This window comes from Porites lutea, chromosome 4 (assembly GCF_958299795.1).
Source record: "Porites lutea chromosome 4, jaPorLute2.1, whole genome shotgun sequence".
Taxonomy (NCBI): Eukaryota; Metazoa; Cnidaria; class Anthozoa; order Scleractinia; family Poritidae; genus Porites; species Porites lutea.
In genome coordinates, this window is record NC_133204.1 from 42,161,657 (window position 1) to 42,188,346 (window position 26,690).

General features: G+C 38.6%; 1 protein-coding gene across 1 annotated transcript; it reads right to left on the reverse strand.

Annotated features, from left to right (window-relative positions):
- Positions 1-25,599, reverse strand: LOC140933660 (exocyst complex component 4-like). The gene is made up of 35 exons (XM_073383264.1): positions 25,535-25,599; positions 25,423-25,463; positions 24,615-24,703; positions 23,778-23,840; positions 23,394-23,532; positions 22,571-22,659; positions 22,053-22,129; positions 20,683-20,800; positions 20,195-20,251; positions 19,223-19,278; positions 18,522-18,626; positions 17,665-17,735; positions 17,275-17,308; positions 16,246-16,350; positions 15,273-15,353; positions 14,470-14,552; positions 14,066-14,123; positions 13,476-13,568; positions 13,311-13,398; positions 12,434-12,497; positions 12,189-12,292; positions 11,846-11,919; positions 10,894-11,032; positions 9,867-9,951; positions 9,641-9,695; positions 9,074-9,121; positions 8,783-8,890; positions 7,993-8,094; positions 6,229-6,279; positions 5,092-5,126; positions 4,075-4,189; positions 3,554-3,672; positions 2,641-2,736; positions 1,773-1,884; positions 1-575 (listed from the first exon to the last, which is right to left on the reverse strand). Exons 1-35 carry the CDS (start codon positions 25,589-25,591, stop codon positions 423-425), a joined length of 2,964 nt encoding a protein of 987 aa, XP_073239365.1. The 5' UTR covers positions 25,592-25,599; the 3' UTR covers positions 1-422.
- Between the last annotated feature and the right edge of the window lie 1,091 nt (positions 25,600-26,690).

The window sequence follows — 26,690 nt, forward strand, 5'->3', positions numbered from 1 at the left end:
CAGATTACATTAATCCAAAGTTTATTTTTTCAACCTGATAAATGTAACGTTTCTAACCAGTATATAAACATTAAGCTTATAAACTTTTATTTTCTTTGCGATTAACTTCTGTCCATGAAGACATCCCTTGACTGTAATAAAGAGTGCTGTGATATGATCCATTATTAAATGTCTCTAGTTTAACTGATTTGGTTTGTAAACTTGCAGAAATAAAATACAGTAATGAAAATATAAATTCAAGAAAGAATGCCCCCGTAAATCACAACTTGAAATGCAACAGATAATTTCTAAGCTATCGGAAGTACTGATCATACGCGACTGTTGTCTGGCGCGATTTAGCGCAACGAAAAGCAGCCACATATTTTAAGGATTGCGTTCATTGAGTGACTCTTGATAGCAGAGTTTATAACCAACCCAAGTTACTATTTTTTAAATATCTCATCAAGCCTTTTAAGACGGTGCTCATGAGCACTGTGATCTCTAATGGTCTGGCTCCGTGCCTGCAATGACAGAAGGTCAGCGTACTCTCTCTGGGTAAACTTAGCACCTTGCTCATCAATAGACGTCAGTGTTTCCTGTTGGGGAAATATAACACAAAATTTGCTTAAGAGCAACTATTTCTTCTACAATCAGTAATAGTAATAAAACATTTCATCAGACCTTTAGTACTCCATACAGAGTTCTATTTCAAACGCAGAGTCACCGACGCCCCTTCCACATGTATCCAGATATTTTTTAAAACGGATGTTTTTTCTCCGTTTAAACCTTCCGTGCACATGTAAACGCAACCTCGTTCCCAGGGTTAAACCTGGAAACCAGGTTGACATAAACGATGTCTTTAGGCACAATAAACACAGATGTTTGTAAACGGTCCCTTGAGTGGAGATTTTTATGAAAAAGCCGGATTGTCGTCTTCGAACACGAAGGTTTGCGAAAGTGATTACGTGTGGATGCGCACTTTTTTGAAAACGGAGAGAAAAAATCTCGGATACGTCAAGTCGTGGCCTTAAAGGCACCCTCATTTCGGTGAAGAGGATGCAAGATGGCTCCATAGATCAGGAAAGATGATAAACTAGGGGTGCTTTCCATTCAGCCCAAAATTCAGGAAAATTCTGTTAGAAATCAAGTGGAACGGACCATTTCGGTTCGGTCTGACCGGAATATTTGCGACCACCTTAGAAGGTGGTCCACTTTGACCCGCCCGCTCATTTCGGTCGGTCGGACCGAAATGTCCCTTTTCATTTGACAAAATTGTTGTCGCCAGTACCCTTCTTTTGCATCCAGCTTACAAGAACAATAACTAAACGCGCGGTGGCCCGGGTCGGGTCTGTGCAACCGGAATGTACCGTTCCGTTAGGCACGCTGAATTTCCCAAATTTCAAACCGAAAAGCGAGCCTGAAGTCGTGGAGGATATAATATATGCCCTAGGTTGTGTCCCCATAAGGCAAAGACTAAAATTTTAATTAGCAATTAAGTTGGAAAGAACAAACTTAAGGCTCAAGTTGAATTCACTTTAAAAGTTTGAGAAAGGAAAGGAAAGCCTATCAGTTATGAACGACATTTTTTACAAAAGGAGGAAGAACCTGGCTAGATTCCTGGTCACGAAACTCTTTCTTTTCTGTAACAGTTCAAAAATAATCTAAATGTCATCTTTTGTAGACTCGACTTTTCGCCGCTCTCTGTTTACCAAAGAGAAATTTGCGAGTCGTTTTAGGTTTATGTGTGATTGGCTGATTGAACTCGCAGAAACTGAGGGAGATTTGGTACTTACATCAGGATTTGAGTAAAGCAACTCGTAGTACTGGCGGGCTCGGTCAAGATCCGCCTCTCTCGACATGGTGATGTTTGTCAGGTTTTGTTGGATAGCAAAGATATTTCGGCACCTGTAAAATACCCGGAAAAAAGGAATTGTGTCATTTGTTGCGTCATTTCAAATGATTTGCTTTAGTACGAACAAAAGCCCCCTACACTTTGGTTGGATTCTTTGTCCAAAGAGTACTCAGGAACGGCACGAAAACTATCTGAACAAGACGGGGCGGGAGGTTAGGGCGCATCACCTCTTCAGTGCAAACGCCTATTAGAGATGATAAACCACTGTCACAACAGCTCTGTGCAACAGAATAATGCTGTGTATCAGTACAAATGAGAAGACAGTTTATCGCTTTGTTACCCCTGACATTATGTCGCTGGTAACCATTTAAGCAATCGCCCATTTTACGGTTACAGGTGAAAACGAGGCTGGAGTTGACCTTGTTTTGATACAACCCTCCCTGCTTTATTATGTAAATCATGTTGTTCTTATGATAACGAGTATTTTTTAAGCATAATTTCCACAAAAAAAAGGAACGAGGTGAGTATCAAAACAAGGTCAACCTCAGCTTCAAGTTCATTCAAAGGCTAGGATACCCCACAACTGTAAAATGGGAAAAATAAATAATAAGTGTAAATTGGGTCGAGAGAGAGAATGCGAAGTAAGGTTTCTTGTCAATAAAACTAATAGATATAATGACAAAGACCAACCAAGTCCATCCACCCATTACTCGGCCGCTGCGCCCTCATGGCTAGACTTTAAACATAACTTGCGGAAAAGAAAAAGAGCGACCATTATTAAAAAGGGGTGAAGGGGTTTCTCTCCTTACATTTTCTTAATGCCATTTTGATTGATCCTTTTGATCTCCGAAATATTTGAAACCAGAATCGACGAAACAAGGAAACCAACTCCTTCAAACAAATATCTGAAAACAAAAAAAATACAACAGTTATATCCTCCGGTGAACTAAATACAGAAAATGTTGCTCGCGTGTTGGACAGCTGACCCTCAGCTGGGCTTTCTATGTAATGAGTTGATGAGGTAAGATTAAACTGTCTTACATCATGGGAAATTCTGCATAAGCTGGCATTAGGATCGTTGGCTCCCATCTCAGCAAAATCGCAATAGGCCATGTTTCATGCAACTTATCTCGAATTTTTGTTGCTACACAAATTACAGGAGGAGCGTTACACTGCAGCATTAGGTGTATCGCTGTGTAATGTACAGCCAAGTTCTACTTCTCAGTATGTTATACCATGGGCCACTTTTTCAAACATCATAAAGGAAAACAAAATTGATTGCGAGACAAGTTGCAAGAGACAGTGTTCAATGTTTTCCCCAGGTGGGGGGTACTCAACCAAATTTTGTACAGGAAGGCTCCGCCCCGTAGTCCAAGACCTTATCCAACTCGTTTTGACAAAAATGATGCCTCTTTCACACACTGGTTAAGAACGCTGCATCCCTTTTAACTGCTGTAAATGCACCGTCTTTTAAAAATAAATAAAATCACACTGAACCAGGAAGTTTTCTTGTCTTTTTCACAGCCATAAAATGCACCTGTCAGCCTTTTTAGGTCCTCTGACAAAACGTAATGACAGATTTCCGTACACTTTCTTTTACTTCATCTAGTGAAGTCACTACCCTTTGATATACCCGAGGCCTAAAAAAGGTACCTCCTTTGGGTGGACACCGTGGGGTGTTTTCACACTCAACCCAACCGGTGGCTTTGTTTGTCAATTTACCTGAACTTGTAATGCCCCATACAAGCGGTCGCTATCTCCTCAAAGGCCGACAAACGTTTGTTCAGATTGTTGACGTTGGAATCTGGGTCCATAGCATTAGAGCTGCACATGTAGGAAGACTGAAAAATACAAAGATTGAATTAACACAATGACAGGAAAACCACAAACTAATCAGAAAACACAGAAGACTTCAGAATAAACTGAATTTTACCAGTCAATAAGATCGACAAGAGACGAAAAGCTACTTCGTGGTGCTTTTCTGCACCACTACACTGATTTAAGGTGGCGCTAAATTCTGAGTCTGCAAATAAAATCCTGAAGCAAGGGCATTCAAATGAAAGCTACTGAGCAGGTACTTTCCTATAATGCTATGGTGTTACTTGTTATGCTTAATTAGGGTTATTCTTGCTTTTGAATCAGTGGATTACATCGTGGAATGCGATCATTACTGATTCGTTTTATCTTTCAAGAGACTTCATTCATGAGATTGTTTGTTGCTGAGTAAAGCGAAAGTCGCTTACTTCCTGTACAGCCCTCATGAGGAAGTAAAAACAGTGGCATCGGATCTCCAGGTGAAGCACGAGCAAACATGATTCAGAGATGTTCTGAAAGTCTTCGGCGAGCGTCGTCAGAGATCTAATGGAGAAACACTGTAAATAGTAAGAAACTTATACACGGACGTATGAAAGAGGCTACCCCATTACCCACACCGCAAGTTTTTCATCCTAAAAGGCCCAGCGGAAATATTGTCAACAAATGGATATTTAGTCCTGACAAGTCGTTTCAGGGTCTTTGAGGACATAAATTTCTCCGCATTAAAATGTTTCTAAATAAATGATCGTTGTAAGCTAACACATAGAGCAACTACAAATATTGACTGAGTAAAAGAAAACCAGACGAATTTCGACACAAACTTAACATGCAACCCTTGCTTAGGGAATTATTGAAAAGTGACGGGGAATGTCGTATTAGTAAAATCCAACTAGTGGTCTATTATCAATGCTGCGTTCTGATTGGTTGAGCTACTACTAGGCTATATGTTATAGCCCCCTAGTAGCGAAAAGCGCAGGCTTTTTGGCGGCAAAAAAGGATTAAAGTCTAGCTTTGACTAGCTAAACTTTTTTTATTCTCGATATTTTTGACCAACTAGTTGGATTTTACTAAAACAATCATTTCCCTCGCCCTCATGGCCTCTGAGTTAATAGCCCATTCGGCCTTCGGCCTCATGGGCTATTGACTCAGAGCCCATTTAATTCGGGCTCGAGGAATAATTGTTAATTAATCGATAGGGGTACAAAAGGCGGGAAAATGCATAGCCCATACCAAGCGCAATAGTGGCACAAAACGCGGGAAAATGTTTAGCCCATGCCAAGCGCGGGACTGGCACAAAGGGTGGGAAAATGCGCTTACACAAGCTTACACCTAACGCCCAACTTGCTGGACAACCAAAAAAATTCCTCAAACGACAACCGGTCAACAAAAATATTTCGAAGTCTGATAATAAATGTTCTCTTGTATAAACGTTTGAAAATACTCACTTTAGGATTTCTTCAGAGACTGGCGGAATCTCTTGCTGCAACGTAAACAGCCAAACAAAAGTGACAATGAACATGTACACTTAAGACTAGATAGATGCACATGGGTTCAAGCAAATATGAAACGCGTGCAAGAAGAAATGCACTTAATTTATTCTTTCTCCCTTTTGTCGCCTGTCCCAAAGGCGGTTTAGGATTAACATTCAAATTATCCTGACCTGGAAAGCTTTATCAGAACTCGGCTGTAAAAGGAAAATGTAGCGCTGTTAAAACCCAACATTACTTCTAAACGTTCTTTAAAATACTAGTAAGTATCCACGTCAAGTTTCATATTTTGCCGCCAACAGTCATATATTTTGAGACAGTTATGTGGTATGTAATATTCAATTGCTCATTGTTGTATGGAAGAAGGTTCATAAACGGTTTGTGAACCTTCTTCCATACAACAATTAGCAACATCTTCTCTCCACTATACAATGTATCACACCTTTTTACGTTTTGTGTCTTTTGCTATTTCTCAGTTTTATCACAAAGTACGAGAATTACCTGAAAACTTAAATTAAATTTTCCACCAAGTTTTTACGGTACGCATAGACTTAAGGAAGATGAAGGTAAGCATGTCAGAGAGGCTATTTTAGCTTTACAAATACCTTAGAGCATTACGTGTTGGCATCATGACATTGTTTGCCTAAAATCTGGCTTTAACGCATTTCGTATTACAAGAGATACTTCTGCTAACAGACTGAACGAGCCTTTGTTCACTTCGCATCATTGTTTTATCTTTCTCAATTTTAAAAGCCCGAAATTCTGCTTTTTTGTAAGAGAGATTAGCTATCGCGAAGGGCTTTCACTGAAAACGGTAGCATTCGAGTTTCTTTACGGTGGCTGGCGAGGAATTTATTAGACGTATTTAACTCTTCTCTGATATCTCCGAGTTGCTGTTGGTTACTGTTAGAGAAAATAACATTTAGCACCCGAACAAACCAGGAAAACAAAGCCAAATGAGAAGTTAATCACCTTAGTTCCTGTTTAACATATCATTTGCTGTCGCAAATTTTAATTACACGTTTAATTCATGGGAAGTACATAGGTTTAATACACTTCCTGGTTATTTTAAATAGCTTAGTAAAACTAACTTACCCAGTTTCTACCATAAACGTACGCAATTCCAAAGCCACTTTTGACTTCTCTCTGTTTCAAGTTTAATATTGTGTCATTTAATGCATAAATTAATCATTTTAATTCATTACTATTAAATTGCTTTATCATTCGATGAGATACGTTATATAGTTCAAAGCATCTATTATAATATCGTTTTCACACATGAAGGTAAGTTACTTCGCAGAGCGGTCCTCACTTCAGTGTTAAAAAGCATCTGCTTTAATTTTACACTACTGTGCTTTCTGATTGGCTAAAACAACTTCGCCACCCCGTTTTCCACCAATCAGGTCCAAAAGAAAACCAATTGCACAAGGTTTCCCGCGCTTGGCACGAGAGAAGTGTACTTTCCTCGAGCTATGATTGGTTCACTGGAGTGACTAGCGTAAATGAAACCGCCGAAGATAATTGCTTTCGCGTTGGTGTAACAAAGGACAGGAGAAAACCGCTCTGCGCAAAGGGTAATAGATTATTATAAGTTAAGTTATAAGTTATTATAAGTTAACTTCATAAGTTAAATTGCATTGGTTAAAAGCATCAATTTATTTGTAGCTAAATGAGTTTTCAGTTAAAAGTATTAAAATACGATCGCTTAGACAACCTGCTTCAACAAAAAGGTATTAACAATATTAGCATTAATGTCTGAGATGAGTAAGGTGGTTTAAAATTTTGTCAGTTTTATATGAGGTGCTTAGAGTGAAAAGACTGCATACTATGTTACACGCATTCATGTTTAGAGAAACTATATCAAATAAATACTTCAGCTTAAACAACGGTTGAGTCTTTATTCAGCTGTTTTCTCTAGAAGAAAAATCCGATTTCCTGAAGTACAGGGAAAATACCCTCCGTCCCACCCACAACAGTCGCCTCAAGTTTTTTAGTTGCTTGAGCACACACTATTTCAGACTATAGTCAATAGAGAAGACAAGGCAAACATCAAAATAACACTGGCATGGTTGCCGTAGCCAGAGGTTTTTAAAATTGCCTGACTTTTCCCTGACTTTTTCCTGACAAATGTAAAATTTCCCTAACCAAGTGAATTAAAAATTTCCCAAATTAGTTTTGATACCCTTCACAGCCACCCTCTCCACCTATTTATTTATGCTTTTAGCAAGTCGCATGTAATGTGCATGAATTGATAGTTCCTTAATATGATATGCAAACAAGAGTGATTTTTTTGAAAACACAACATCAGCTTGTTGTTCAATACAACATGATTCATGTCCGTAAAAAAGTACCAACTGAATGTACCTTTAAAATTTCACTTTTCCCTGAGTTCTTTCAAAGACTTAAATTTTCCCTGACTCGAAGTGAAATTCCCTGACTTTTCCGTGACCTTGAATAAATTTTATTTTCCCTGACCATTTCCTGACCTGTGGCAACCATGACTGCTACAGTTTACGTTGGGAGCTCACTGACAGTGCACAATCCTTCTTTTTTGTTCACAAATTGACAGGGAATAATTTAGTGCGACGTTTTTATTGGCCAATAAGATCAAAATGATAGGAATGCTATCGTACGTTGTGCACCGCCAAGCCCACAAAAACACAGAACTTAAAGTAAAGTGTATAGAAGCCCTTACAACTACAGTCTGCTGCACAGCCGTTTTAAGTGTCGTCACGCAACGCTCCTCCCCACAAAGGGAGAAGCGCGACGACACTAAAAACGGCTGCATAGCGGACTATTACAACTACGAATCACCCCATTCTCCTACAACCGTCTCCAGAACACAGATACAGAGCTCACCGCTTTGATTCTTTCTTGGGTATCAGACGATACCAAGCTTATAGATGTGGACTGCGCTGTTAGGCTGGTGGTAAAACCTCGAATATGACCTGCCAGCCATTCCTGTCAAAACAACAACGTGTGCAACTTACGTCAAAGCCTTTTCCCCGGGTTGTCACACGAGGCTGCTCATGCAAGGCGAGTCTAGCGTAGTGAGAGATCTAATTGATGACCTAAGGTGAGTCTCTCACAGTGCAAACGGCAATTTAGTTTGCCTGTCAAAACACAGGTATCCTAATAGGCAGATCACGTAACAGAAGTAATAATTATTATCAGCATAATAAAATCATAAAAATCATAATCACAATCATAAACATTATCATTATCATAATCATCATTATCATCACCATAATCATGTTATTCCTTTATTCACCTTCGGCAGTATTTACAGAGCAAAGGCTAGTGGGGCCGAGAAAACAACTGAAACAATAAAATTTAGCAAACATAACGGGGTCACGAATATCAACTGGAGGTAAACCAGTTGGCTATTTATTCAGCAAGCATGATCGAGGATGTCAGCTCGGGACTACCGAGAAAAAATCGGGCCAGCAGGGCGGGACATGAACTCGGGGACTTCCGAATGCAAGTCCGGCGCTCTAACCACTCGGTCACGCTGCCTCCTAAATTTTTCTGGTTGCTTAAAAACATACGGGGCGAAGCGAGAGATTGAGTCACCTCAGGCTGGCAGTGTAAGTCACGCAAGGTGAGTAACACTACTACTCGGCCTTTCTTAATACTATCACCTCCTTACCATACTCTCCTGAAGATTTGCCAGTGTTCGTAGGTCGCGTGTTTCAAACAACACCTCGCCATCGTTAAGAGTGTGTTTCGCCAGATTGTCCGTCAATATATCAGTCTCCTGTATTTAAAACGGAACAAAATAAGACGTGTAATGTAATATTAACAAGGGTAGTTCCTTCCTGTCTCAACCATAGCCGAAAACATGACCAAACGTGCTAAATTAACTGCTAAATTTTTTAATCGAATGACTGGTAGCTCATCCAAAACCAACAAAAGCAGAAGAAACTTGCTCCAGTGTTACCTTTTGGTTTCGTTTTCTAGCTGCTTCAAGATCCTGTTCATCGTCCTCCTAAAAATGACGCATCGTTAGTAGCCATAACCCTCTTAGATTGCTTAGGAGCAGTCATTTAGCTATAAATAGAATTTAATTCAAGGTGTAGCGACATCAAATAGTAAAACTAACAACTAGATTCACATGCACATGAACCTAGTTGTTTGGCCTTTCCAGGGCTGGAACAAAGGGCACGAGGCCGAGGATTTCCCCCGGATTCTATGAGCATGTCTAAGGGTATTTTCATAGGAAACAGAAGGAAAATTAAACCAAAATAACTTCTTAGCTGTTCAATTCCCCGCCTCCAAACTGCATATACCCGGCAACTTGAAATCTTGGTGAAAAGCCCTGGGATTTGTGAGGCGCTTGGTTCAGACTCCTTCAGAAGAACCTTTAGCGATGGAAAGGATCACAACTGAAGAATGTACCAATTGTTTGAAGTACTACGAGAATAAAATTGATTTACATTACCCAAGTTGTCCTTCCTTAGTTGACTAGAACCAGTTAATTACAATCGCGAAATTCAAGAGATCTTACTTTTCTTTGTCGATGTGAGTGATGGTGATGAAGACCTGGCCAGTTAGGCAACGATCTGCAAATAAACGGACATCACAATCATTAATTTATAAACTACCCCTGAACGATATTCCATTTTAAAGACTGAACAGTGTAGTCTAATAGCATTCTAAGATAATTTTGCTGTTGATACGTAATGTTAAATTTTACTGCGGTTGTGTGACCTAATCTGAGTAACTTATGTTACCTTAAGCAGCGACTGATGTCCTCATCTTTTGTCCAGTAAGCGCTAAAAACACGAGTCACACCCTCAGGACTGTACCGTAAAAGAGCTGCAATCAACCATCATCCGATACGAAAATAGAATTTAGAGAGGAGAGACTAAGTAGTATCTAGTATAGTATAGTATAGTAGTATATCTTGTATCTAGGAAGAGGTAAATAGTATCGAGGAGGGGAACGACAAGTATTCATGGAGAATGGGTAAAATTCAAGGGGAGTGAGTAGTATACAGGGGAAGTTAGTAGCATTCACTTCGGGGGGGGGGGGTAATTATCAAGGGGAGTAAGATTGACAGCCCCTCCCCCACCCCTCCATAAGAACGATCAACTTCTCAAGATAGACCACAACAACAGTGTAGGTTCTCTTACGTCCCTTTTCAAAAGACCACTTTCAAATTGCTCACAATACACTTTATTTCCCCTCAAAATTCTGCATAAACTTTGTTTCTAATTTCCACTGGACACAACAGTGGACCTCCCAAGAGATCCTGAAGACAAAGCTTATGAAAAATTTTGGGGTTAAATAATCTGTATTATGGGCATTGTGAAACTGGTCTATTGATAAGAAAGGATGAAGCCGAAAAAAGACCAGCATCTCAACGTCACAAGATCTTAACACTGTTTTAGAAACGCTGGCAGGTAGTGAGTCTGGCCGGCAATTGAGCCCGCGAACCCCGGTCGGCAGTCCGGCGCTCTTTCAACCGGTAAGTTAACTGATAGTGAGAATATGCCATTTCCGAGTTCCCCCGGCCCTCTGTATGAAAACGAGGTTTAGTGCTCAGCCTTTGATATGGAACTGATTTTTCATTTTCATGCAAATAAAATTCATTTTTACAAGAAAGGCTGCGCACTTGGCCTCATTTTGAAAGTGAGGGTTTTTTGAACTCGGAAGTGGCCTACTGTTTTTAACGAGAAATACATCTCATTCACGGATATTGAGGTAGCTTGTCACATCACTGGACAAGTAAACTATGGGACAGTAAGTGGCAATGACCTTTGTATGCATCATAACAACTCTCTTTGAAGATAGAGAGCATCTTGCAAACCATTTCAAGGAACTGGGGTGCATAATTGGGTAAACTGTGCATGAGATTCCTGAGATCCTGTATTAACTGTTCCACTGTTGCTGTGCTCTGAAGAAATAAAATGACACTCGACTAAAAAAAACAATACAGAAAACAACAATAATAGTGCCATTCACACGACGAAATATCAGACCCCTCTTAAGACAAGACAAGAATTGTACCAAATGTACGAGTTTCTACGAATGAGACTTGGCTAAGTCGCGCTTATTTATCATGTAAGGAAATTCGTGCTTAGGCTGTGTTTACACAATACCGAGTAGCTTTTGGTGCCGACATGAAAAGCTATTCGGTATGTTATAAACAGCAACAGCACAGAACTGAAACAAGTCGTTCGCACACCAGAGCGGTTGACCAAGAGGGTCTGGTTCTCTAAATCCCAGTCCTTACTCCTAAATATTTACTTCCGTCTCAGTGGTTTCCAGTCCACTTTTCTACTTATTCACTTCCGGTACGGTCTGAATACCTGTTCACACTACATCAAAGTGTGGCAAAGAACCTGTCCGATATGTGACGCTCGATCGGCGCGGCGCAACTTCGCACCGTTATAGAAATCGCGCCGAAATTCACACATAAGAACAATGACATCGTTCTTATCTTTGAACAGAGGCCCTATCCTGTATGATTTTCGTGCCGGCGCAGAACGTATCCGCTATAGTTTAAACCTAGCCTTAATTTTGGACTTCTTTCGTAAGTGACGTTTTGGTTTTTTCTCGTAGCAATGGAGCTAATATTATAACGTCGTATTTCTGCCCAATCACCAAATCCCCTACGATATTATGTTCCGCAAAAAATAGTTACAGTAACGTAAATAACATCTAATTATTTCTGCTTTTGTAAAAGGATAAACACTGCGAAGGATACCTGCAATAGGGGTCTATTCGCTCCCAGGACCTTCAGACTGTTGGCATCAGTGGTTCTTCTAAACGTGTCTCGATCTGAAGAAAGTGAAGAAAAAGCAGCACTATTAAAACTTTTTTTTTTTCTCCAGGCTGAAGGAAGGGCTGAAGTTTGCTGAGGAAAACCGAACGTGCTGGGCACAAAAGAAACTAAAAAAAATCTTGTCTTTGACAGTCATCTTAACGTAGCTATGTACCTCGAGTAACGTCCCTCAGTTTTTCGCGAATATCCAACAAGATTCCTTCCATAAAGGGAACTATAGCAACAAAGTCATGTCTTTGAAACTAATCTATAAATTGCACTGTACCTTGAGTAACCTCACTCAGTTTTTCTCGAATATCAAACAAGATTTCTTCCACAAAAATATCTTTCACATAATCGGTAATAAAGCCATACAAGGTGCATCTCATTCTGCAAAGGAAAATACAAGTTTACGAGCTGTTAAAAAAAGATTGACTAAATCATGTTCGACAGGGAAGAGGAATGCCATATTTCACTTAGATGTATAAAAAAGTAATAATAAACATATAAATAAAACAAACACACACTTACTCTCCTTGCATTTTAATGGCTGCTTCAATTTCACCAACAAAGGTCATCAGAGGGATGAACACAACTATATAAATATAAAAGTATATTAGTGATACCTCGACTAGCATGTTTTCCACGTCAAATGCCCGTGTATTTACAAATGTTGCCAGCCCCGCCAGTGAAATATGGTCGCATCAACTCATGGACTTTTCTTGACCAAATTATTCTGTCAAGCCAATGAAAGAATTACACTGGGAAATAGAAGTCTTGACATTTTTTTTCTTAAAAAGTGCCTCCTTGTTCACTAACCAACAGGTCAGTTTAAGTTTCTGGTCTGAACCGAGGCTGTAGAATTAAGTTCGAAGAGTGACCAACATCAATATTCTCCTAACAACATCAGTAAATAATTAAAAGAAAAGTTTATGAGAATAAATAAAATGATCACCTAAGGGAAAAGGCTTTGATCTTTGAACAAATTTTCTCAACTGATTCTGTGAGGAAATGTATGGAGATCAGTTTGGAGAATTTGTACGTGGATATTGGGGCTTAAAGGGTTAAGAGCCTTTCCCCATTCCGCCCCGCTGAGCAAGCACAATGAAACGAGGTAAATTCTCGGGTATTGTATTTTGTCACCACAAGCCTCAAGTTGGTGTCTTTGTTTACGAGAACGCGGGAACGGTATTCTTGGTCGAGACCACACCTTACAGGGCCCAGTTGTTCAAACGTTGGGTAGAGCTATCCACCGGATAAATCACTATCCAGTGGATAAGCATTAGGGGGACTAATTGTGTTATCCACTGATCCTCAGGATAGCGTTATTTACCTTTTAAACATCTGGGACCAGGTCAAGAATATAAGGTGGTGTCTAGGAGTGGGATACTCAAAATTTAATGTTTACCTGTAATATTTCTGGGGTTTGGTTTACACAATAGCTGTGGTTTAGTGTTGTGTAGTGGCTCCCCATAAGTGTCATCATCGTCCTCATTCTAAAAGATTAAATATGAAACCTGGTTATCCTTGGATTTAAGCCACAACGCAGACTGGACCCTTGATTTTCACATACCGCTGTTCCAGCCATGCATTCCTGCCGTCTTTCTCTGATGTACGTGTTCATGCTTATAGCAGACGAAGAACCTTCAAACCGATACAGCGGAGTCTAAAAATAAAAGGTGGCAAGAAATCACTAGAAGCTGGTTACGAGGACAAACAAATTCACCATCACGCTTGTATCATCAATGTACATATGCCACCCTTTAGCGGTATTGCAAATTGTTTTTCACGTGAACCTGATTTAATGACCAGCCTTAGCTTCCGCGACGCTCCTATAGCTCATTGGTAGAGCACATGGACTAGTAACCAAATGGTAATAGGTTCGACAGTTATCATAAAATTCATGTAGCCAGTAGGTACTTTCCGACAAGGCTATGGCGATTCAACAAATAAAACAGTGGAAAAAACCTGGAAGAATCTTGGACATTAATATTATTAAGATATCTGAAATGCCACTACTCATTTACAGATTGCCTTGAAATAAGGTCAGGAATTGAACCTGTGAAATGCTGATTTAATCCTTGAGATAAGCAGACGGAGGTTTGAGATATTCAAACTCTAGTGCCTTTTTGATAAAAAAAAAGTGAAAACCAGGCATCTTACCCGCTCATCTGATTTTAATAGCCCTCGCCTCCTTAGTGTAAAGAATTCTGCCACATCGCTAAACAAAAACAGCAACAATGAAAAAAGAAAAATATATATTACTCCACTTATAAGATGTCTTGCTGATAAAAATATAAAGAGCAAATTGCCAAGAGCGAATAAATATCCTTGACAGCCAGATTCCCAGCAAACAACGGATATTCCATTAGTGGGGATGACTGGATGGACATCTCTTTTCAGCGTGAGGTTTGTTGGAAAGATTGAAATCTTTCTGATATCTGTGACAATCAAGATCTACAGATGTTTGGGGTCTGTAAAGTTCTTTGATTTATCACAAAAATGTGAACTTCTGTGCATTGTCATATATAATATAGAGAAATGCAATGACGAAAAGACCTGGTTACCTTGCGGACTCAGAAAACGTCACTGGCCCTTGTTGAGTTGCAGTGTTTTGAACATCCAGGTAGTCACCTAGTAACACTTGAATCTGTAATAAACAGTAATACTGTTATACAAGCTATTTTGGTGGGGCAATACTGATTATCCTCAACATTAGGTACAGTGTAACACAGATTTGACTACAGTAATCACTCACTAATAAGAATCTAGTGGTTTAAGGTAAGGTAAGGTAACGCCTTTATTTAAAGAGGGTAAACACGTGACAGTTATAAAAAAACTGATAAACTTGTGGCCCTCTAAGAACCATCCCATTAGCTCTTCTTGTTGTGTAATCGGTAATACCACTAAAACTAACCCTACAACAACGAACAGATCGCGTTTTATCATAAAAATGCATTTTCGATGAAGTAAGCAAATTTGCACTGTATCATACACACTGAAGTGCTGAAAAATCAGTAATTATCAGTTGTTGAAGTGGTGAATTCAATATTCAATCAATCCCGTTAACTTGAACCCCCGCTAACTCGAACTGTTTTTCATATTTTCCCTTCAGAGTTCGATTTACCCGGGTTCTACTGTACATAATTCTTATCTGCCAGCTTGCTGTGATTAACCTTTGTGCACATTTATCATTAACACTTGTTTGCCAAGATATGCTTATGGTAACTCTTGCGAAGTTTCCAGGCAACAAACCGCCATACCATTTGGAAATTGGTCGTGTCTGTGGGCCTTATTAAGTTGGTTCTAATCCTGTACTGTGAGCGGTTCAGTGATGGTTTGAGCTATGATTGCTAAGTTTTCAACTTACGGCAAACTGGATCTCAGACCAAACAACATCTATTGTATAAATGTCTGTGTCCCCTAAATCCACCTGAGTGCCTGGTGCCTTCTGGGATATCAAGAGAAAAACCAGAGTAAGAGAGAGTAAGAAGCATTCCAATGAGAAAGTTTTCACATTTGTAATGTCATGAACATTTGAGTGCCCAAAGGGGAATCAAACCTACGACAAATAGTGCTTATGCCCTTGTGCCCCTGAGCTGCCAACATAACTGAGCATAGAGGTGGAGGGGGGGGGGGGGGGGTATTCCATGTAAATATGGGTGGGGTGTACAGCTTACTTCCTGAAAATCAAGCCCAAAACACTTTTTCAGACCCAAACAGTTCTGGTCCCGGTTGTTCAAACGTTGGATAGCACTATCCACCGGATAATTCTCTAGCCACTGGATAGCGTAATTGATTTCCGTAATACTTACCCACTGTATAGTGATTTATCCGGTGAATAGTGCTATCCAACATTTTAACAACCGCTGCCTGATGTATATCTAATTTCAGACCAACAAACCACACATTACAACAAGGGAACAATAAGGATCTAAAAATGACTGAGGAGAACGCACTGCCTCGGTGCTGACCATCTGCAAAAAAGTAGAGGGGTCCGGTGGTTAGCCTGCGTGGCAGGTGTTAAAAGGGGAAGGGAAAGGGGGAATTTGGGGGCGTGCGGGGGAGAAAGGTCTTGCGCCCTAATTCCCTTCCCCTTCCCTTTCGAACGCCTGCCACGCAGGCTATCCGGTGGTATGTTCAGCCTTTCTGGGGTTGGTGCAGCTATGGTTGATGCCAATGTGATGCTGACCTGTTTCATTTCGTGTCACGGTTTTGATTTGCCATGGGAAACGAATTAAATTAAATTAAAGGTGACCTCCTCTGTCAAAACGTGCATACTATTAGTAAAGGATGAACCTTCTGTAAAGTACCCTGTACAATGTACATCTGTAAGTACTTACAATGATTCTGTTGATGGCTGAAAGCACAGTCTCATGAGCATGGGCCACACCCCTAAACAAGTCAAACACCACTTCTAGCAGCTCAAACAGATAATGAGGCTGGTTCTAAAAAAAGAATAACAATGCATAACAAAAAACAAGAAAAGGCAAAGCTATACAGTTCCAGAAATTTTACCATGTATCCTAAAAGGGTGATGAGCATTATTTTAATACAGTCGACACCTCTATAAGACGGACACCTCTGTAAAACGGACAGTTAGAGTTGGTCCCCGCCTTTCTTTACTCCTTTTATTTGACTCTCCATAAGACGGACACTTAGTGCCAGTCCCAAAGGTGTCCGTGTTAAACAGAGTTGACTGTATTAATTATATTAACTTTTTTGTGGGAGGGAGGGGGTGGGGGCTTAAAGAAATCTTTGTGTCTTTTAAATTGTTTTTGAGACATATTTTTCGGAGGAAACGTGGATGAGTGGTTAGAGCGCTGGACTTGCAATATGGAGGCTCAGAGCTCAGGTCCCACCCTCACTACCAGCAGTATATGTTCTCAGTTAGGTCCTGAGTTAAACTCCTTGGTCACACTTCTAACAGCCAACTGGTTTACCTCTGACAAGCTGGAATTTTCACTTGCGAAGTTATCTGTTTCTGTCTATATTTCAGGGCCATAATGTAAGAATGACAGTACTTACAGTTATCCCTATGAAGTCTTCGCTTGATTAATTTGCTATTTGTATAGGTAATAGCATGATTTGTAGTGATATTTGGCATAAATACCACGAGTGATATTTCAAAATTGTTATACATAATTTCACGAGCCGTTAGGTGAGTGAAATTTGACACAATTTTGAAATATCACGAGTGGTATTTATTCCAAATATCACGTACAAATCATGCTATTATTTGTTTATACTACTACCCACAAAGGTTTTGTAATTTTCACATGTAGGTATTTCAAATTAAGCTGAAATACCCCTGCTCTAAGCCAATCAAATTGCAGAAATTTCTCATGTAGTAGTATAAACATTGTAATTACCTGCTGAAGAATGATTTCTCCAGGCTGCCCAATCCTAAAAAAAAAGGAAAAGAGAAGAATGAGGAAACTAGTTTTCAATGTTGTAAGAAAATTATCTTGGGCTTCATGATAATATCCATCGCAATTAAACTTATAAATTTTCAATCATAAGTAAAAATGTGGCCCAATAAAAATCAAACTTCCTGTTCCAGAGGGAAATTACAGCAAGGAGCCTAAAAGTGTGACTGCTTTTGATTTATTAACATTCTGGAAACTGTCCTTGACTTCTGATTGGTTAACATTTGTCTGTATGAAAGAATGTGAGTTAATTAAAAGAGGTCAACTTTTGGGCTCCTTGCTGTAACATAATTCTAGTATTAAACTAACTTATTTATAAGCAACTATATTTACCTTTTGGAGACAAGGGTAGTTGCTCTGTGTATTATCAATGACATCTCTATCTTCATTCGTTTCTTTATTGCCTACCAAAAAATAAGAATAAGACAAGTCAAATATCACATGTTATAATTTATAATTTTATCAAATATACTGTTTTATTATTAAAACGATTCTTTTAAAAGTATTAATCACAAATTTGTTCAAATTACCCATGGGCTCAATTATAAAAACAAAACTGGTAATTCAAATACTTATAATCAATAGCAAATGAATCCAAGGGCAAGGTTTACAAAGTCCTCTCACGTTAAAAATCACCCTGTAAGAATAATATTATTATTGTTTGTTGACAAGCAGGAGAGAGCACCATCCTATCACCAATATGGCCTGACTTTGAGTCCTGGCCTCGGCAACCTGTGTGGGTTGAGTTTGTAGCTGGTTCTCTTCTCTGCTCTTAGGGGCTTTACTCTGGTAACTTTGGTTTTAATAATATATAGAATATGTGTGGAGAGGAGAACCCAACAAAAATTCTGAGTTCGAGATCAATAATTGTTTTATTATACATTGTTTTGAAGAAAATAATGACAAACACACCGTCGCAAAGAACCTGAATTAATATTGTTATTGGAAATCATGCATTGGGCGCACAACCTACAAATTAGTCAGTTATCTGCTAGCAGATAACTAACTAATCTGTAGGTTGTGCTGATTTCCAAAATTAGCTAGGTAGGCTCTTAGCCAATCAGAAGACAGATGGTGAGTACAACGTATAATAATAACAATAATAATTTATTATTCAGCAAAGTGGAGGTGGCTAGTGATGGATATTTGAATCCTTAACAATAAAGACAAAAAAAAGATAGTTGAAGTACCTCAATTGCCTCAGGAATTTTTCCGAGAAGTGACAGTGATTCTATGATCAAAATCATGAAGTGATCACTGTCTGCCTCAGGGTCAGTATTCAGGTCCTCAGTGACCTTCCATAAAACAAAAATAAACAGCTTGTTATTTGACGTGAAACGAGTATCACAATGGTCAAATAAAAACATTGAACACACTGTAATTTCAACTACACACATTTTGTAGTTTTTTTCAGGGATTTTATCTGAGGCTGGACACCTGAGGACAGGATATTAATTCAGTTTTGCAACGTCTTGTCAACATTGAGTTCAATTCTCACCTGGAGCTCGAAATGTTTTCCAAGCATTCGCATGTTGGAATTCTCCTTCTTTTAAATTATATTGAACAGTCTTGATCTTGTAAACCGGTGGATGGCTGATTTTGAGCAAGTCCCCAAGACAGTCCTCTAAGACTGGTGTAGTTATATTTAATTTCGACCCTGTTCGCCAAAGACCCTCGAGTAGCTCAGTGGTTAGAGCTTCTGAGCAAGGAGGGTTGTGAGTTTGATTCTCACTTGGAGCTAGGAATTTTTTCTGAGCTTTCTGGTGTTAGAATTCTCCTTCTTCCAAATTACAACTTGAACTGCCTTGACCTTACTAAAAAAATTATTCCAATGAAAAATGGCATCTGAATGCTGCCCGATCTTCATATTTTGATTAAAATAATACAATACCTCAGTTGAAGAATTTACTGAAGTGACTGACGACATTGGCTCCATCAAAAGAGTTCCTAAAAAAAGAATGTAACTTTTACATATCCAGTTTTGACCACGTGCAAGGTCTACATGGCTGGATATTAAAAAAAAGTATTTTGTCCTCAATATCCAGTTATGTTGACCTTGCGCATGATCAAAATTGCAAAGAGAACAAGTAGGCCATGAAAGGACATATTTATACAGACAAAAGAGAATTTGGTCTTGAAGAAGCAATGAGGACAATCTTGGACGCACAAACCCATCATGTACCCACCCACCAACCCACCCTCTGTAGCCTATCAGAACACAGAATACTACTTCATCTTGCAGAGCCAGTCATTTTACGAATTAAAACTTTGTTAAGGACGGTCTTTATAGCTTCCTTGAATATCCAGGGAAATATATTTGACTTTCCTCAAACCTTTTTTCAATGAACAACATGTGTATCAAAAGGTGTCACTCTTCTCTATCAACTTTACTGAATATAACTATCATGACACTCAACATACTTATGGGATGGTAACTTGAAGCTTCACTGACCCCCAAGGAAGTACTCCAAAAGGTTTTATGCAGGGAGGCTCCACACCACAGCCCAACCCCTTAACCTTTAATATACCATTCTTGTACACCTTTCACATACCTTCTATTGACAAATGGTACCCCTTTCACATACCCACATGTACCCTGTACCTTAGACCTTTGCATCCCTTTACCTGCTATAAATGCACTGTCTCCCTGTAGGCCATTATATGGTTTACCCCCTCCCTCAAAAGCACTGACCAGAGAACAAAAATTATAGTTATGGGGTATATTGGAATTTTTTAACATAAATTACAGCAGCATTTGCAGCCTAAACAAATCAGCAGTTGCACCATCTAATAACAAGTTTTACTTTTAGTCTGAAGTAAGGTTTTTAATTAAGGGGTAAGAATAGCAAATGTGTTGTCTTACTTGACGCAGTTCGTGTGTGCGATTTCTTGAAGACTCCAGAAACACTGGAGGATGACACTGACAAAATAAGAATACATGAACAGTAAAGACTAAGAAGTTCTCAAAAGGTACGCTTAAATTAATTACAAAAGGAAACAGAAAGAGCCACATGTACAGTAACAACTTAGAGCAGAACTAATTATAAAAATAGCCCAAGGCAGATTAAAAAAGCCATTGGATATAGAGAATTGAGACCCACTGTTTGTTTAAGAATGGAGGATTGTTCTGGCCTGGTGTTCATAGTTCTGAACTGACAGCCATGTAACTTGCCCTTAATTTTCACGTTTGTTATACCATAAAATATATAATATATTGATAAAATAATATGTGCTAGAGAGTTCTTATTATAACTTGCTGTTTTTATAGATTCAGCATTTCATTTTGTTTGGGACCCACTATTTAACATACGGTAGTAAAGCATGAAAAGTGCCATGGTCAAATATGCAAACCTTTCAAAAGACTATCATCAGCCATATAAGCTGCAAGTTTGGTTCTTTTTTGCCTGCTCTTCTCTGACTTCAGGTAGAGATGAGTATTCAAATTCTTAATCAGCAATTCATGCTCCACCTAAAAAGCACAAGTCATTCAATTGATGTCTTTGTCTCATGCTCATAACTTGAGCAAAACAACATTTACTCAAAACAATTATTTAATTCAGAAAGCTCAACATTAATTATTTTACCATTCCATTACTTTGGGGGAGGGAGGAGGCCCTGCCTGGGGGGGTCCCATGTCGCCCGTCTGAATTTTAAAACGTCTCGTGTCGGTTTTATAAATGCTTGTCAGTTATTGTCGGCTTTGCCGTTACTGTCGCAATTTGGCCGAGGGAGGTTGTCTCTTGTCACAATTTCATTTTACGTGCTGTCGCTACTTTTTGGGCCATGTCGCTTGTTGGAATTTACCCTGGCAAGGCCTCAGGGAGAAGGGGGACCAATAGCGATCATGCGTCAAGACATGGATGTCAAAGGAACCCCAACAAAAGCAAGCAGATAAGGACTGCATTCTCCTGTTCATTCATTTGTTGCATTTTCACCATGTTCGAAATTAATTTTACCATTTTTTTTTTCATTACTTTACACACAGTTTTTGTTTTGGGAAAAGGCAAATGACTGTCAAAGAATGGCTGAAAGTGGCTTAAAGGGCTGGCTATGTCATGGTATTTGCTATCTTTTTAAAAAGCTAAATCTAGTCTTCTCATCAATTGAATTCCAAAAATAAGAGTTCAGTTTGTTATTTAAGACTACTTTTAGGCATTGCAATTCTAAGTAAATTCCTGTTGTCTGTTGCAACAGATGGCAAGCTAAGGATGGAAATGGATTGAAACTTGAAAAAGTTGACTTTAATGCGATGCATACAACAACCACCAAAAAATAATTATGATTAGTGCTCCACGATGAAATTTGCTAGCTATCTTATCTTCATATTCCTAAGGGAGCATTTTTTTGTACAGTTTTAGGCACCAAGTACTAATGACTTAAGCACAAAATTAACCCAAAACAGCGATGTCTATTGTGACATTAGTCCCTTAAGCCACAAACTACCATTAGTTTAGAACCAAAATGACAAACCCACGATCCTGGAAAACCATCTGTCCATCATCTAACGTTTCATGTGATGCATCTGTCAATCTCCGTTGTTGTTTTTAATCGTCACATGAAGTTTTACTGTTTCTTACATATCTTTTAAGCTCTGAGACCATTGTAATTGGCTCACCGCTGTTGCGATGGTACCCCTGCCTTTAAGCATTTATTTACTATTCATTGTTCAGTAACAGGCAAAGCTAAAAAAAAATTTAAAATAATAAAATAAAACATATTACCTTCTTTCTTGCCTGCAAATCAAGTCTCAGATGCCGTAAAGCTTCAACACCAGATAAGCTACCTTCAAGTAGTGACACTGCAAGAAAATAAAGCTCACACTTTTAATTATAAAAAGTAGATGTAATATATCACAATATAGTTATTGTTTTATTTGATCATGTATTTAAAATAATAATTATCATTATTAATTTTGGTATTTAATGTGGGCTCACGTCAAATCACTTTAAAATCTCAAAGTGATCATATTTTAAAGGCTAAGTAATTTATTTGTTGATTAATTTTTTTATCAAATTATCAATGTCACTTTCTGGGAAGAGAAACAAATTTAAAAATCGCTTCTTGTAAAGAAAATTCACAAACGGTAATATTACAGTTACTGCACTTGAGGAAATAACAAAATACTAATTAATTAATATACAGTTTCATTACATAACTAAATCAAATTATTAAACAAATCTTAATTTCATTTGAAATTTAATAACCAAGATCTAATTGCTAGCCTTGAGTCATTGTTCACCTGTGGAGACAAGAAGCTCTGTAGCATGGAGGTAATATTTCTTTTTCTTGTATTTCTCAATTTGTTCTGGGACATTCTTCACCTGGTCTCTAAGAACATATAAAAAGTAAGCAAAAGTCAAAATTGATAGTAAATAGTTCAGAAATTTCAATGTTCATGCACATATTAAAGGGCGGTTTCTACAACATGAATGAACCAGTAGAACTACAACAAGCTTGACAGAAAAATTACAGCTCTAGCCTCTGAATCTCAAAATTGCCTCAGAGTGGAGATGGAAGTTTGAACTCATTTAACTGACTGGATCTTAAAGGTTAGGGATTTTGCCTGGTTATAAGAAATATGAATTCCCCGACCCGCTACTTCAGTACATAGAAACATGTAATTTATTGACACAATGAAATGTCAAATTCCCAGCTACATTAACCTTGGTTACTTTCTACCATTTACATGTTAAAACCAGAAATTCTGGAAGGAAAATCAAATGGTTTGTGCCATTTCATTAGGGAAACTTCTGAAAATATGGGCTGTAATTTGAGGTGGTGCCATTTTTCTACTCTCTTTAGTCTGTTCGGCTGGTTTGGATAGACTTTATAGCAGGTTGTTCTCCCACCAAGCTCGAATTTTGTAGTTCTATTGGAGTTATGAACAAGATTTCCAGTTGGGTGGCCTGTGTAAATCGTGGTAAGCACCCCTAATATTATATTTTCCCATTTCCCTTCCTGAAAGCCATAACCTAGATGCTGCTGTCAAATGCTGTTAACTTTTTCATGTAGCCTGATGAAGCTGCACATGATACCATGAACCATACTGGAATATTCCTTACATTCTATCCAGGAGATTAAGCACTTCATTATACTCTAGTCCATCCATCCAGTATTTCTTCAGTTCTTCTCTCTTGCAGTGTAGTAAGGATTTGCATGCTTGAAGATGTTCTCTTAAGTTTTTCACTTTGTCAAGAGATGCTATCGACAACAACAACAATATTATTACTGCGCTTTTCAAAAACATGCAAACTCTTAAGCTCAAAAGCTGCCTTCACAAATGTGTTTTTCCCTGTTGTCAATCATAATTAATTTCAATCACAAGGAACAAACCTCACTTGAAACACAGAAACATACAAAACGGATTGAAATCCACCAATCACAAATCACAATCCATGACCTTTTGAACCCGCAACAATGCTTCTTGAAAATAAATAAAACAAAACCTGCAATTCTTGTAGAGATTCCAGTAAATGTTTGAATGCTTGACTTCAAGTTATCTTGATGAGCTGAAAAATATTGTTCAAGTCATTCTATTATTGCAAAACTGACAAATTGCATTACCGGATAATGTACAAGACTGCACTCTCCCCATCCCTCCTCTTTCAGGTTTTTTCAAATGCTCAGAAAATTATTAGACAAATATCACTTTTCCTTGACTGCAACCTGTTTGTTTGAAATTAACCTTTCTTTTAGCTTCAAACTGATGAACTTTTCAGCAGTTCCTATCAATCCTTAGTCCCTGCTACCATTCCCTTGTCTCTTTTAACCCAGATCCTTTTCCCACATTTTCCATCTTTTTTCTGTTAACTGTATCTAAAAATTGTGACCCGCTTTTCTCCCTCACAACTCCCTTTTACCTTCCCTATGGGTCCTGTGGACCCCAGGGTGGAAAATCCTGGTAAGAACACTAAACAGCTGTTTTCAATTTTCAAAACTTGGCAAAATACTCCAATATTTTTTTTGGAGAATTTCAGCTTGACATTTGCATTTTGATTATGTTTTAAATGCAGGAATAGTCTAGCAGGCTACGAGATGCAGTCACACAATTTTACACTTTTCGTAAACCGTATACAGTGTATCTTCACTTAATTTGAAAAGTATTTTGAATGTACATGTCTGCAAATAATTTTTCTTTTAACAAAAAACATATGTCTGACTAGGTTACTGATTTATTTAGTTGAACCAGAAATGTTGTGGGACATAATGTTCTGTTGACTTTAAATTTCTTTAATCACTAAACAATCTTCAGCCACAAAATCGTAGTGTTTTGAATTTATTACCTTCCACTTGTCTGTTAAGTTTGTCATCACTTTCTCTCAGTTCATGTTGTAACCTTTCTTTTTCAATTTCTCTTCTTTCCACATTGTCACTGAAAACAAATTAACAATATTCTAAACTAATTATCAGGTGACTGCGTGTTACTAGGACTCAAGGAGTTAAAGCAGTATGCTACATCCCTAGGAGTCCTTGAACCCTCTATTCAGCAGTTTTAAGCCTTAATTAGGGTCTTGTGCTTATCACAGGTTAGGTACTCCAAAAAGTTTGAAATGGGGAGGCTCTGCCCCGAGGACCGATCCCTTACCCATTTATATACCATTTTTGACAGTAAAGGTAACACTTTTGTATTGTGCACCTTCTATTGACAAATGGTACCCCTTTCACATACCTAGTTAAGAAGTTTGCACCCCTTTCAACTGCTGCAAATGCCTTGTCGTTAAAATATGAATAAATCACAAAACCAGAACGTTTTCTTGACTTTTTCACAGCCATAAAATGCATCTAGTAGCCCTTTTGGGCCTTTTTACCGATTGAAATGACAGATTTCCCTACCCCCTTCATATACTTCAACAAGCGAAATTCCCCCTACCTTTAAAAGTTTAAAATTACCTTGGTGTACTGTCGTGAACACGAGAGAGTTTCGTATTTAAATTATCGAATCTGTATAATCTTTCGTTTTGGCTTTAATCTTTTTCATTGTGTGCTGGCGTACCGGGCACAACCCAAACAAAAGTAAGGTATAAATCGAGAGGAAAATCAGCTGGTTTCGTGAAGGACGTGAAAATTGACGAAATATACTCGATCACTTACCTACTTAATAATGTACTTATGACTGTCAAAAGCACTCTAGACTAAAGAAAAGATTTCAATAGCGTTATTTAAACAAAATGATTAAAACTTCCCGGCAAGAAATGAAAATTACCGAAGAAGATTCCTTGTGTTTCCTTCCTTTGAGGTCGAACATCTCGAACCCCGCCATCTTGTTTGTTTTTATTACCGCTGTCAGACAAGTATGGTATCAGGGACTCACGTGTGGGTCTGGTTGCCAGTCTCTCTCTAAACACATGTCAGAACAGCTTCATAACAGTTTTTTTGTTTTATGGATCCTCGGAGACCCAGGGGCAGCTACAATCCTCTTCAAAAGTCTTGAAACACTTCCCCAATGTTGATTTGGGTATTACAAGTGGTCTCAGTGCTTCAAAATACGCGTGGCTCAACATTGGGGAGGGAGAGGGAACATTACAGTGAGAACAAAAGTGTCAGGAGTAAAAATCTTACGAATTTTCCGGAAAATTCAAGAGAAACGGTGTCTGTTTCAACGATTTGTGACCAGTATTGTAGTCGGCACGTCGTCCCGACTAGCTGCCCCTGGGCCTCCGAGCGTGTTCTAAGTGTAATCATTGTGAACTTATCAGAACAACAGTCGTGATTTGTCTCAACCCTTTAACCCCCAAGAGTGACCAATATCTATTTTCTCTTAACAATTTCAACACATTTTTGAGAGAAACGGTTCAGAGAATTTATAAAATAATCACCAAAGAGGAAATGTTTTTATCCTTCATCAAAATTCTTGTCTCCAAACGGAAGTCTAAAGAATAATATGGTGACTATTGTTGTTGTTGTTTTCCCACTTTGGCCAATTTTTCGTCGCTTCATTTTTTTCTAAATCTACCTGTTATTATTTCATTATTCACACAACTGCTTGTAAAACTTGTTTTGCAGATATAAAAGAATGGGCGCCATGAAAATTTGATTGAGGTGGAAGAAACTGCGAGCATGGTTTACAAGGACATTCTAGACTGGATTCAGCAAAAGCTACCTTGAACTGTTTTAGGCCACGTGCACACGAATCCAGACTAATCTTTGAAACTGCATAACTTTACCCTGATTCGTGTACACTGAGGCCTTAAACCACTCCGGAGAGCGGTTTCAAAAAGATATTAGGCTGATTTAGTAATAGAACGGGAACGTCAGTTGACGACGACGCGCGCAAATCAGGAACAACTGGCTTGACCAATGGCAGAGCAGCAAATTGAGCACCGGAAGTCGCATTCAATCCTTTCCACGCACTGACGTTC

Excerpts from the sequence above, each read along its gene's own strand:
- LOC140933660 (XM_073383264.1), bottom strand. The coding sequence starts at position 25,591 with ATGGCGGGGTTCGAGATGTTCGACCTCAAAGGAAGGAAACACAAGGAA. Across the intron at positions 20,801-22,052 it reads ATTTGCAGGCAAGAAAGAAG|GTGGAGCATGAATTGCTGAT; the intron begins GTAATATGTTTT and ends TGTGCTTTTTAG. Across the intron at positions 4,190-5,091 it reads GTCTCTGAAGAAATCCTAAA|ATCTCTGACGACGCTCGCCG; the intron begins GTGAGTATTTTC and ends TTTCTCCATTAG.